This window comes from Schistocerca gregaria, chromosome 8 (assembly GCF_023897955.1).
Source record: "Schistocerca gregaria isolate iqSchGreg1 chromosome 8, iqSchGreg1.2, whole genome shotgun sequence".
In the NCBI taxonomy this organism is placed as follows: Eukaryota; Metazoa; Arthropoda; class Insecta; order Orthoptera; family Acrididae; genus Schistocerca; species Schistocerca gregaria.
The window spans coordinates 157758918-157773597 of record NC_064927.1 but is presented as its reverse complement, the minus strand read 5'-3'; the positions used below and the strand labels follow the sequence as shown (position 1 = coordinate 157773597).

At 44.8% G+C, this 14680-nt stretch overlaps 1 protein-coding gene across 1 annotated transcript in view; it reads right to left on the bottom strand.

Moving 5' to 3' along the window:
* LOC126285086 (odorant receptor 83a-like) overlaps nucleotides 1-13805 on the bottom strand; it is a 64544-nt gene extending 50739 nt beyond the window's left edge. The window contains exons 1-2 of the mRNA XM_049984411.1: nucleotides 13554-13805; nucleotides 4948-5088 (exon numbers count right to left, since the gene is read on the bottom strand). Of these exons, the coding sequence (XP_049840368.1) occupies nucleotides 4948-5088; nucleotides 13554-13805 (393 nt within the window). The remainder of the gene's footprint in view (nucleotides 1-4947; nucleotides 5089-13553) is intronic.
* Nucleotides 13806-14680: the final 875 nt, after the last annotated feature.

The following is a 14680-nucleotide window of genomic DNA, read 5'->3' as shown; positions in this document are numbered from 1 at the left end:
TCCATAGCTTAGTGGCTAGAAATGAGGGCTGTTACACAGCTTTGGGGTCTTAGTTATTTTTCTGTTTTTTTTTCTGTTGAAGGAGATACAGCGATCTGTACTGATTGTTAAAAATTTTAATGGCCTTGATCACACTAAAATATGATTTAAACTTGCTTATTACCAACTCTGGTTAACTAAACACCATCCTCAGATAATGCTTAGTATGTAGTCGGTACCTGAGTATGATGTTACCTATAGCACTACTATAACTAAATTTAACTCAAATCTACGGAATGATCACTACTCCATGGGTTCAGTTATGTTGGTACATCTTAGATCCCAGACTAGATTAGGTAGTCTATCTAACTCGATCTTGCGCCCACATACACTGTACGGATGCACTCACGTGATTGATAGTGGGTGGTAGCTGGTGGTTCCACAACTGCTGGATTTTGGATGAACTGGCTTCTAGAGGGTCCAAATCTTTTAGTGCGGTAATACTTTTGAGACAGTTTCATTCATCACATCGTTTGTGATACAGTGAAATCGTTTCCCCTCTATACACAACATGGTAATCGTGAGTTTGCGTAGCACAGTGCTTGATAAACAGTAGTCAACAATGCAGCATACGTTGGCCTCCTTTTATGAGCATCTGTCACCAGAGAAGAACTGCTTATTACTAATTTCGTTTATTGGCAGCTAAATAGGTGAATGCCTCTTCGTCAGAGTGTTTGTGAGTTATGAAGTTATCTCTTAATAACATAGCAATATGGTGGCTAAGAAGCATGATACACTCAATGCACGGAATACAAAAGAAGTGAATAGATTAATTTTTAAATCAAATCAAGAGAAAATAATTAAAAAATCTTCAAATCTAAAATATCACAGAGCAGAGTGATGTATATGATATGCAACAACCAGCTACCAAACAGATACCCATTAGCGACCAATGAGCATCTCTTCCATTGTATGGAAGGATGCACTGAAGTTCCTAAATGTGGAGTGATCTTGTCGAAATCGTGCCACAGTAGCCTCACCACGAAAATTAACTTCCATTACAGCAGATAAACTGCAATCATCTGACCCAGTTCCTCACGCTTAGTCGCTTCTGTATAACAGCATGATCTCTGTCAGACAGAGGCCTCCTTCTTCACCATATCAGAAAAAAGCCAAGAACCGCTTTCACTTCTCCATCCAGAGCCAGAACAAGTAATATGACATAATGGCGTCACTGATTTAGAAGAAACAGAATCAGATGGCCGAACATCCGAAGACGAATCCCACTGACCATAAGTAAAATACGGAAACACCCTGTAGAACTGTAATGTAGATGTTACTCTGTGAAAGTTATTCTTAGTGTCTGTTCGTAAATATGATTTGTGATAATGCCTACGATAAATAACAACAACTCCGCAAGCACCATACGGTGCATGGCGGAAGATGCCTTGTACCGGTGCTAATCATTTCCTTTCTCATTTCACCCACAGCTGAAGCGAGGGAAAACCGACTGTCTTTATGCTTCTCTACAAGCTCTGATTTCTCTAATTTCATCTTAGTGTTTCTTAAGCGAAATATATGTTGATGGCCGTAGGATCGTTCTGCTGTCTATCGTCAATGCCTGTTAACTAAACTTTCGCAAAAAGAACGTCCTCTTCCATCAAGGTACAGTCATTTGATACAGGAATTGTATTCGCAATTACGAATAGGAACCACCTTTGTCTGTATATTGGAATGACGACAGTGAAAATTTGTGCCGGGCCGGGACTCGAAGCCAAATATCACGCTTTACGCGAGCAGTCGCCTTAGCCGCTTCGGTCGTCCGAAACATGAATCACAGCCAGACCCTTATTTTGACATGTGGTCGTCTATATGTCACAATCTGCACTCGTATGTTATGTATATACACGTCCAGGAAGGACATATTTATTGAGGGTCGAGGGTCTGGTACTGGCGTATAAATACGAAATATCTGTGCCTGTATTATTATAAAGTAGATGTAAAGGTTTCTTCGGACATGCACGCCTGCTTGTCCCAAGGAAGATAGCATGATATTTGTTAATAACATAGAAACTACTATTTCGTATATATTGAGGTGATAAACGTCACGGGATATCCCCCAATATCGTGTTGGGCCTTCCATTTGCCGGTGTAATGCAGCATCTCGACTTAGCACGGGCTCAACAAGTCGTTGGAAGTCCCGTGCAGGAATATTGGTCCAAGATGCCTCTACAGACGTTTATAATGGCGAAAGTGCTGTCAGTGCAGGATTTAGTGCACGAACTGGCCTCTCGATTATGTCCCATAAATATTCCATGATAGTCAAATCGGGTGATCTGGGTAGCCAAATCACTCGCTCGAATTTTCCAGCCTGCCCTTGAAACCACTCGAGAACAATTGTGGCCAGCAGACGTGGCGCATTATCATCCATAAAAATTGCGTCCTTGACTGAGAACATGATGTCCATAAATGGCTTAAAATAGACTCAGAACATTTGATGCCAACACAACCCACACTATTATGGAGCGACCGCCAGCTTGCACAGTGCTTTGTTGACAACTTGGACCCATACCTCCGTGGGGTCTGCGCCACACTCCAACCGCATCATCAGCTCCTACCGACTAAAATCGAGACTCCTCTGACCAGCCCACGGGTTTTCCATTCGTCTAGCGTCCAATCCCTAAGGTCACGAGCCCAGGAGAGGCGTTCCAGGCGATTTCGTGATCTTAGGAAAGGCACTCGCATCGATCGTCTGCTGCCATAGTCCATTAATGTCACATTTCGCAGCACTGTCCTAACGGATTTTTTCACCGTACGTTCCACATTGTTTTCCGCAGTTATTTCACACAGTTTTGATTGTCTCTTAGCACTTACAACTCTAGGCGAACGGCGCTGCTCTCGGTCGTTAAGTGAAGGCCGTCGGACAGAGTGTCGAGCGTAGTGAAAGGTGATGCGTGAAATTTTGTATTCTCGGTACACTCGTCACACTGTGGATCTCGGAATATTTGATCCCCTAACGATTTCCGGAATGGAATGTCTCATGCCTACAGTTCCAGTTACCATCCCTCGTTCAAAGTCTGTTAATTCTAGTCGTGCGGCCATTATCAAATCGTAAACCTGAGCATAAATGAGAGCTTCGCCAATCCACTGCCCTTTCTACCTTGTGTACGGGATACTACCTCCATCTGTATTTCTACGTACTGCTATACCATGAGTTTTGGCACCTCATATGCATTCATTTGAGTTAACACAGCACTCGCTTGCTGATCAGATCTACTATTAACAAGTCTAGCAGCAGGCTACTGAATTTACTCGGCATCTTTCTTAAATATGATCTGATGCGGATTCCAGACACTTGTGCAGCTCCTACGACTAGGTTACACGGATGTTTTGTACTCTGTCTCCAGACGGATAACGAAGTGATAACATGCCTCCATTTTTACCGATTGAAGTAGAACCTAAAATACACTCTTGGAAATGGAAAAAAGAACACATTGACACCGGTGTGTCAGACCCACCATACTTGCTCCGGACACTGCGAGAGGGCTGTACAAGCAATGATCACACGCACGGCACAGCGGACACACCAGGAACCGCGGTGTTGGCCGTCGAATGGCGCTAGCTGCGCAGCATTTGTGCACCGCCGCCGTCAGTGTCAGCCAGTTTGCCGTGGCATACGGAGCTCCATCGCAGTCTTCAACACTGGTAGCATGCCGCGACAGCGTGGACGTGAACCGTATGTGCAGTTGACGGACTTTGAGCGAGGGCGTATAGTGGGCATGCGGGAGGCTGGGTGGACGTACCGCCGAATTGCTCAACACGTGCGGCGTGAGGTCTCCACAGTACATCGATGTTGTCGCCAGTGGTCGGCGGAAGGTGCACGTGCCCGTCGACCTGGGACCGGACCGCAGCGACGCATGGATGCACGCCAAGACCGTAGGATCCTACGCAGTGCCGTAGGGGACCGCACCGCCACTTCCCAGCAAATTAGGGACACTGTTGCTCCTGGGGTATCGGCGAGGACCATTCGCAACCGTCTCCATGAAGCTGGGCTACGGTCCCGCACACCGTTAGGCCGTCTTCCGCTCACGCCCCAACATCGTGCAGCCTGCCTCCAGTGGTGTCGCGACAGGCGTGAATGGAGAGACGAATGGAGACGTGTAGTCTTCAGCGATGAGAGTCGCTTCTGCCTTGGTGCCAATGATGGTCGTATGCGTGTTTGGCGCCGTGCAGGTGAGCGCCACAATCAGGACTGTATACGACCGAGGCACACAGGGCCAACACCCGGCATCATGGTGTGGGGAGCGATCTCCTACACTGGCCGTACACCTCTGGTGATCGTCGAGGGGACACTGAATAGTGCACGGTACATCCAAACCGTCATCGAACCCATCGTTCTACCATTCCTAGACCGGCAAGGAAACTTGCTGTTCCAACAGGACAATGCACGTCCGCATGTATCCCGTGCTACCCAACGTGCTCTAGAAGGTGTAAGTTAACTACCCTGGACAGCAAGATCTCCGGATCTGTCCCCCATTGAGCATGTTTGGGACTGGATGAAGTGTCGTCTCACGCGGTCTGCACGTCCAGCACGAACGCTGGTCCAACTGAGGCGCCAGGTGGAAATGGCATGGCAAGCCGTTCCACAGGACTACATCCAGCATCTCTACGATCGTCTCCATGGGAGAATAGTAGCCTGCATTGCTGCGAAAGGTGGATGTACACTGTACTAGGGCCGACATTGTGCATGCTCTGTTGCCTGTGTCTATGTGCCTGTGGTTCTGCCAGTGTGATCATGTGATGTATCTGACCCCAGGAATGTGTCAATAAAGTTTCCCCTTCCTGGGACAATGAATTCACGGTGTACTTATTTCAATTTCCAGGAGTGTATGTTAAAATGCAACGCGCAAAGTATAGACGGGTTACCAGGCTTATTGTGAGGTAAACTCCGTTCTTAGGAGCGCTCACCTGCATAAAGCGGCGCAGCTTGACGGCTGTGGCTTTGTAACGCGCCCGATGGCCGGCCTTGTCGGGGAACCGCCGGCGAGACGCCGCCAGCAGACGCAGCAGCTCCGTCAGGCGCTGACCGTCCAGCGAAAACGAGAACATCTGCACAGGGCAACCAAAACACACACATCAGTTCCCACTGACCAGGGAAGAATCACCAAATTAGCAACAACTGTCAAGAAACTCGAATAGATTTTTATAACACTGCTGCAACCAAAAACACCAAAGGTAGCGAAATCAAAGAGAGCTTCACTCCAAGTTTTAACGCAGCCAAAACCTCTGAGACAAACAGAAGCTAAACGATGTCAAAGTTAGCGTAAGGAGGGCTATGCGTGAAGCGTTCAGTGAATTCGAAAGTAAAATTCTATGTACCGACTTGACAGAAAATCCTAGGAAGTTCTGGTCTTACGTTAAATCAGTAAGTGGCTCGAAGCAGCATATCCAGACACTCCGGGATGATGATGGCATTGAAACAGAGGATGACACGCGTAAAGCTGAAATACTAAACACCTTTTTCCAAAGCTGTTTCACAGAGGAAGACCGCAGTGCAGTTCCTTCTCTAAATCCTCGCACAAACGAAAAAATGGCTGACATCGAAATAAGTGTCCAAGGAATAGAAAAGCAACTGGAATCACTCAACAGAGGAAAGTCCACAGGACCTGACGGGATACCAATTCGATTCTACACAGAGTATGCGAAAGAACTTGCCCCCCTTCTAACAGCCGTGTACCTCAAGTCTCTGGAGGAACGGAAGGTTCCAAATGATTGGAAAAGAGCACAGGTAGTCCCAGTCTTCAAGAAGGGTCGTCGAGCAGATGCGCAAAACTATAGGCCTACATCTCTGACGTCGATCTGTTGTTGAATTTTAGAACATGTTTTTTTTCTCGAGTATCATGTCGTTTTTGGAAATCCAGAATCTACTCTGTAGGAATCAACATGGATTCCGGAAACAGCGATCGTGTGGGACCCAACTCGCTTTATTTGTTCATGAGACCCAGAAAATATTAGATACAGGCTCCCAGGTAGATGCTATTTTCCTTGACATCCGGAGGGCGTTCGGTACAGTTCCGCACTGTTGCCTGATAAACAAAGTAAGAGCCTACGGTATATCAGACCAGCTGTGTGTCTGGATTGAAGAGTTTTAGCAAACAGAACACAGCATGTTGTTACCAATGGAGAAACGTCTACAGACGTTAAAGTAACCTCTGGCGTGCTACAGGGCAGTGTTATGGGGCCATTGCTTTTCACAATATTTATAAATGACCTAGTAGATAGTGTCGAAAGTTACATGCGGCGTTTCGCGGATGATGCTGTAGTATACAGAGAAGTTGCAGCATTAGAAAATTATAGCGAAATGCAGGAAGATCTGCAGCGGATAGGCACTTGGTGCAGGGAGTGGCAACTGACCCTTGACATACACAAATGCAATGTATTTCGAATACATAGAAAAAAGGATCCTTTATTGTATGATTATATGATAGCGGAACAAACACTGGTAGCAGTTACTTCCGTGAAATATCTGGGAGTATGCGTGCGGAACGATTTGAAGTGGAATGATCATATGAAATTAATTGTTCATAAGGCGGGTACCAGGCTGAGATTCATTGGGAGAGTCCTTAGAAAATGTAGTCCATCAACAAAGGAGGTGGCTTACAAAACACTCGTTCGACCTGTACTTGAGTATTGCTCATCAGTGTGGGATCCGTACCAGATCGGGTTCACGGAGGAGATAGAGAAGATCCAAAGAAGAGCGGCGCGTTTCGTTACAGGGTTATTTGGTAACCGTGATAGCGTTACGGAGATGTTTAACAAACTCAAGTGGCAGACTCTGCAAGAGAGGCGCTCTGCATTGCGGTGTAGCTTGCTCGCCAGGTTTCGAGAGGGTGCGTTTCTGGATGAGGTATCGAATATATTGCTTCCCCCTACTTATACCTCCCAAGGAGATCACGAATGTAAAATTAGAGAGATAAGATAAGAGCGCGCACGGAGGCTTTCAGACAGTCGTTCTTCCCGCGAACCATACGCGACTGGAACAGGAAAGGGAGGTAATGACAGTGGCACGTAAAGTGCCCTCCGCCACACACCGTTGGGTGGCTTCCGGAGTATAAATGCAGATGTAGATAGATGTAGATGTAGGTAAAACCAACAGAGTTTCTATTGCTGTGCTCATTGTTTCCCTACCAGGGTGACAGGTGGTACTGTGAGAGTATGCAACAGTAGCCAAGACAGTCAACTTCACAAAAAATTTGTGTAGGTAACCTGCTACAGCTGTGAGAGATTAATAGAATAACGTTTTTATTTGCCATCCCATGTATATATCACATTTTTCTTGACTGGTTTCGGTTATTTCAACCATCATCAACTGGATTAAAAATTATAACACAATAGGGTGTAGAAAAATTTCCGCTACCAGTCAAAATAAAAGGTTATTTATTTGTTACACGAACGGTTTCGGGCTTGCGCCCATTTTCAGGTGTTTATATATTCACGTACATGTTTATATTGCTGGAGATCACTGTCTAAATACACATTTTTGTCATCTAGGAAGTACAATGTTGAAACTACTAAAAGCTATTACAAGTAAAAAAAGGTAGCTAGAACTCTTTTGAACCACACTGTTGTCAGAGAACTTGGATCTTTGGATCTAGGAATTACGATCATGTTACACCCATGAAATTTTGAAAGCTATTACAAATTATGCAATGACAGTTACAGATTTTGTTTACAATATGACTTTTTCAAATTAGGATAATGACACTTGAGCTGTCGTACGACTACTACATCGAAATTCCAGAGAATATTACTTTGTTATTATATCAGAGGATAATTAGTTTTTGTTTTTGAATATTTCATGAAATATGTGAAGATAAGATTTGTTTGCAAGCTCCACTTCTTCATTGAGAATATGGTCTGGTGAGTTAGAGCTGTGGATTTAAATTTCTAGCTCTTCGACCAGATTCATTTTTTTTCCTTTGTTTACAGTGTGTAGTATTTGAGGTTGTTTGATAATTGTTTTGTATTTATATAGTTATCTTCAGCAATATAAACATGTACGTGAATGTATAAACACCTCAGGATGGACTCAAGCCCGAAACTGGTCGTGTGGCAAATAAATAACCTTTTATTGTCACTGATAGCGGAAAGTTTGTCTACACCCCATAAAGGCATCCAATATGGATAAAATTCATTATAATACAATGTTATGAAAATGCATATTTCTCATAGAACTTCCTTTTGCATACCAAATGTAACAATGAAAAAACGTGGAATGTAACCAGATTTTGACAATATCTTGAAAAACGTAGATGCGTTGCACATAGGCCTGAGATGGAAGACACCTGTTAACTGACAGTAATATACGACCCGCTCCCAGCTCCTCACTTCTTACTTTATTTCCACATTCCACAAAAGACTACATTGCTCCCCAGTCCATAGATTAAAGCTGGTAGTTTGTTGGGCTCTGTAGGTGGTGCGATGAGCTTCTTGTCTGGTCTTGTAGTTACCTGGCTGCAAACAATGACAGCCTGTGTTCAAAAGTGCCGGACGTGGTGACCGAGCGGTTCTAGGCTCTTCAGTCTGGAACCGCGCTACCGCTACGGTCGCAGGTTCGAAACTTACCTCGGGCATGGATGTGTGTGATGTCCTTAGGTTAGTTAGGTTTAAGTAGTTCTAAGTTCTAGTGGACTGATGACCCCAGATGTTAAGTCCCATAGTGCTCTGAGCCATTAGAACCAATTGTGTTCGAAAGTACATCACTGTTACGGATGAGAAGCGCCGTGACATGCCGACCAGTATCAACCCAATCCTCTATGCTCTTTGGGTGGTGTCAGTCTAGACTACAACTGTACTTCCGCCCTGAAGTTGCAGTAATGTGCGCCTAAGCTCCACCATTACTAGTTAGTCGTCTTCAGCTGTTGATCTCAACATTTGTCACTGCATTTTTTCCTCAGGTTCCCATGGTATGGGTTGATTGAGGTATCGGGAGATCTTGAACTTTTATGATGTGCCATGAGCAACATTATCTAATAGGAGACTCATACAATGAGTATGATGATGAAGAGGTCCCATAGTCCGAGGAGCGTAGGGAACGATCCGGGAGACCCGCACCGCCGACTAGGTAAGGACGTAGCGGAGGTGGTCTGCCATTGCCTTCCTCCGACCGTAATGGGGATGAGTATACTGCAGACTATAAGTGAATGCGTACGTAAAGTTACTTACGAGATCCACATACATCAGCGTTCGTCGTTCAGGGTCGCAATTATTGAACTATATGAAAAAAACCTAAATTTGATACCCTTCGGCATGCACACACTTTATTCAACATGTAAACGCCAATACTTGTTTTGTAAATAAAACCACATTTTCTTACTGCAACTTAAATTATTTTTCGCAGCAGCGTTTCGTCTTTTCTTGCTCTAAGGCATCTTCAGTGGGATAGATTCTTTTGATCTGCGCTTCCTCTCATCTGGTCTGGAGGTCGCACTACCATTTTATTTTCGAAGCATAAGCACAATTTTGTATTCCGAAATTTTTCACACTGTTCAATATTTTTCTCCTTCTTTTTTGTTGTGTACTATTATTCTTCTGCCACTAGGTATAGCTATTCGTTCGAACACTGTGCTTTTAACAACGTTAATATTGTAACTTCCTTGTTTTGTAAATAAAACTGCCTTCTCCTGCTACTAGCTACTTTATTTCTCCCAACGCGTTTCACCTTTTCCTGTTCTAAGGCATCATCATAGAGTTTTGTTAGTTTTAGATTATTAAACAGTTCACTTCGCAATTTTTTTTTGTAAAAAAAGTAATTACTTACGATTTGCTGATCTGCGTTTCCTCAAATCTGGTCTGGAGGTCTCACTACCACTTTTATCACTGCCATATAATCACATCTTTGTATTCTCGCCTTCCACACACTGTTTACCATGTTTTTCACTCATTTTTGTGGTGTACTATTGTTCTTTTATCACTCGATACAACTATTTCCTCATACACTGTTTTTCACAACGAAAAAATTGCGACTCCATTCCATGTTTCATCTTCTTTGGTACGTTTATCTGTTTGTTGCCAACCTGTTAATACCGAGTATGTGTATGGGAGAGAGAGAGAGAGGGGGGGGGAGGGGATAGAGCCAATTCTTATTTTCGGGGGGGGGGGGGAGGGTCGGGCGGGTTCAAATGGTTCAAGTGGCTCTAAGCACTATGGGACTCAACATCTGAGGTCATCAGTCCCCTAGACCGTAGAACTACGTAAACCTAACTAACCTAAGGACATCACACACATCCATGCCCGAGGCAGGATTCGAACCTGCGAGCGTAGCAGCCACGCGGTTCCGGACTGAAGTCGGGCGAGCGGGTGTACTAGCTGTTAGCGAGTGGTTGAAAACTTTGGTGACAGATGATTTGACTTTTCGTTAAAATATTCTGTGGAGGGGTTCATGGACGAGTGAGTGTAAAGACGTTGTGTTCTATTATTATTATACTGGACAGTATTATTATATTAATACTTTTTGCGAATGTTATTCTATTATTTTATCTATTAGCGTAAATAATGAATTGCTTGGCATGTGTACTTGGTCATTCAACAGGATTTTCCCCTCTGCTTTGGTTTTCTGTACGTGGTAATTTTCTTCCATAGTTAGGAGGTGTTTTTTATTGTTGATTCTAATTATTTTCATGTCATCTTCTCTAGGGGTTGGTTTCTGGTCATTTTCTCTTAGGTGTTCTGAAAATGAGAAGACACACATGTATGGCAAGAGGTGGGAACACGTAAGGTAGTCGGGAATACGGTCAAACGTGACCTTTTTGGTGGTCCACGGAGAGTAGAAGGGCGTGTCTCTCGGCCTCGCCTTTGTCGCCGCCAACCCGCAACGCATCTGTACTTAGCGGGTTATCGTCAGCTCAGCCCCTGCGTTAAGGCTGGTTTCCGAGGCAGCCGGCTCAGCCGACAGCCGGAGCCCGGTAGCCAGCTTGGAGGCACAGACGATAGCAATAGTGGTCGCTCCCGACATGCACCTGTTGCTGCGTCCGCCACAACTTCGACAGCGAATAATAAAATTCTAAAATTCCGCCGCGCGAGTATTTCTACCCGTACGGAGCGGGCTAGAAACAGTTCCGTCTTCGCCAGCGAGCGAGAGATGGACCATCATCGTCTGGATATCGCCTCCATCCTGACATCACCTTTAGCACCTGGACGGCTGCGATACCGCGACTTGTGCTCCGATCCATGGCGTTCTGCGCCGGGGGCAAATCGTGCAGCTCGTGAAACAGAACTGGATATGTACTTTGTTTTGAAGACGGACTTTCCATTGCTCAGGAGAACATAACCTACGCTCTCAAGAATCTATTTCCGTTTCATTGTAGAACAATTTCTTCTGACGAAGTTTCCTTCACATTGCTAAGAAGAATTTCTGAAGATCATTTATTTACTTTTGTTGTAGTGCATCAGAAAGGCAAGCTGTTTCTGTCCGAAGTTTACTTGTTCAAGTAAACAAAGTTTAATTACATCTATTTGTGATTTTGTGGAAGTATTCCGAGTCAGGAATACTCCATAGGGAGACATAATACTGCAAGGACGCACTGACCCCCAAATCTCTGAGCACAGTAAACAACCCAGACAACGTTATTGTAAAACTACATTCATTCTCCATGTACGTCCTTCCAGGGGTGCATTCGGCCGTTTTTATGGCTGACATTGCACGACATAATTTACTAGGGTCTTTCAATAAGAAATCCCTCACATTTTTTAAACAGCCACTAACATACATAGACAAACGTCCTTGTTGGTGCTTCACATTTGATGTTTTTTCTGTGCGCCGGTGAAGTTTAGAACCGTTCTGGCTGATGGCAGACCCGCAGTACAGCGTCAAAATGGCGTCTACATACGACTCTTGTTACAAGCAGCGTGCTGTAATTAAATTCCTGTGTGCAGAAAAAGAATGGTGAACATCCATAAACGTTTGTGTGCAGTGTATGGCGACGTTACAGCTGATAGGAGCGCACTTGGGCGATAGGTAAAGAAATTTACGGCCTCAGGAAATGCAGAATCAGAGCTAAATGGTTCAAAGCACTGTCAGCCGAGAACTACGAGTACATTGCATCCACCCCGTGCCGGTGGAGAAGGAAATCCTCCCTCCGACAGGGATAAGAGATGTGGTGCAGCCGACGGTCTTCCAGTTCTATTCTTGCATTCATTCAGACGAGTCAGTTCAGGCTCTGTAGCTCAGACATTCCTAATGTTCCAACAGATCCTGTAATAATGATAAGGAACACAGTACCTAGAGTTCCGTTCAGAAGACAACACTTCCGACTTAGCAAACGGTATTGATGGAGCAATAAATACAGCAAAAAATGATTAAAATGGCCCTAAACACTATGGGACTTAACATCTAAGGTCATCAGTCCCCTAGACTTACAACTACTTAAACCTAACTAGCATAAGGACATCACACACATTCATGCCGGAGGCAGGATTCGAGCCTGCGACCGTAGCAGCACCGCGTTTACTGATTGAAGTGCCTAGAACCGCTCGACCACAGCGGCCGGCAATAAATACAGTCTGAAAAATTATTTTCCGTCGTGGTGAAAAAATCGTAGACTGCCAAGAGACAGCCATGTTATTTAGATTTCATTGTATTATGTAAGGGACATCAAGCATCATGCATCATGCAGTTAGCAGGTGTTAGGTGGAGTTTGTATCATAACTCTGAATAAATGTTGTTCGTTATTTCTTATTCTGTAGCCACATTTCTGTTCTAGTCAAGCAAATGTTTAATTAGTAATACTGGCGTCTAACCTGCGAGTAACTAGCATGTAACCTGCGTGGCAGATTTTTGGGCTGCGTTAATAGCAACATTCAGTTACAACAACCCAAAAACATGTATGTGGGGTCTGCTCTTTCGAACAAATCAGAAAGAACGAACACCACATACATAATTAAGAAATGAAAATGAGCCTATGGCATCGTTGGGCGGGAGGCCGCTATTCGGGGAAGTTCGGCTGCTTAGTGCAAGTCTTGTTTCATTTGACGCCACACTGGGCGACTTGCGCGCCGGGGATGAGGATGAAATGATGACGAGGACAACACATCACCCAGTCCGAGGGCGGAGAAAATCTCCAACCCAGCCGGGAATCGAACCCGAACCCGTTTGCATGAGAGGCAACCACGTTACTACCCAGCTAAGCAGGCGGACCATAATTAAGAGACGACAGCCAATGACCCCTACAGTGCAGATGCATACCAAGTTCGAACTCTTGTGGAAATCGATAATATGCTGCGAGTAATGAGGTTCAGGAGTGGGGGCACTACGTCAGTAGTTTGTGGTGTAAGTTGAGAGTTTTGGTCTGACAGGAGACGTGTTAGGATAGTCTGTGAGGTTATGGTGACCACTGTGCTCAGACGGTGGTGTACTTGTCAGTACATCCACCTAATAATCAGGAGACCAGGGTTCGAATCCCTGTCCGGCACAAATTTTGAACTTACCCCATTGATGTTGACCATTGGCCACTGGAGGCAAAGGTCTTTGATTTCTCTGTGTCTTGATCCCAAAAACAGTTAGTTGTATTACTTACTTTGCAAGCGAGGCCAGCGTCAATGAGGCAGTTGTAGGCTATGAAGGAGAGCTGCGGGAGATCGCTGGGTGTGTCCATGGTGATGCTGGCGAAGGCGCCGAGGAAGTTGGCGACGTGTGAGACCATGACGAAGGCGAGAATCAGTCGGTGGCGCAGTCGGCGGCCCGGGGGCGGCACCCACAGCCCAAGCAGTCGCAGCTCCCACAATACTGACGACAGCGGCCACAGCACCTCTGACCCCTTCACCTCCATCTGCAAGTCGAACCACTCGTCTTGGAACACAAATCTTCCCTGAAACCAGACACTGCAATAGTTCAAATGGCTCTGAGCACTTCTGAGGTCATCAGTTCCCTAGAACTTAGAGCTACTTAAACCTAACTAACCTAAGGAAAAACTAGTAGAAGCTGACCTCGGGGAAGATCAGTATGGCTTCCGTAGAAATGTTGGAACACGTGAGGCAATACTGACCCTACGACTTATCTTAGAAGAAAGATTAAGGAAAGGCAAACCTACGTTTCTAGCATTTGTAGACTTAGAGAAAGCTTTTGACAATGTTGACTGGAATACTCTCCTTCAAATTCTAAAGGTGGCAGGGGTAAAATACAGGGAGCGAAAGGCTATTTACAGTTTGTACAGAAACCAGATGGCAGTTATAAGAGTCGAGGGGCATCAAAGGGAAGCAGCGGTAGGGAAGGGAGTGAGACAGGGTTGTAGTCTCTCCCCGATGTTATTCAATCTGTATATTGAGCAAGCAGTAAAGGAAACAAAAGAAAAATTTGGAGTAGGTATTAAAATCCATGGAGAAGAAATAAAAACTTTGAGGTTCGCCGATGACATTGTAATTCTGTCAGAGACAGCAAAGGACTTGGAAGAGCAGTTGAACGGAATGGATAGTGTCTTGAAAGGAGGATATAAAATGAACATCAACAAAAGCAAAACGAGGATAATGGAATGTAGTCGAATTAAGTCGGGTGATGTTGAGGGTATTAGATTAGGAAATGAGACACTTAAAGTAGTAAAGGAGTTTTGATATTTGGGGAGCAAAATAACTGATGATTGTCGAAGTAGAGAGGATATAAAATGTAGACTGGCAATGGCAAGGAAAGCGTTTCTGAAAAAGAGAAATT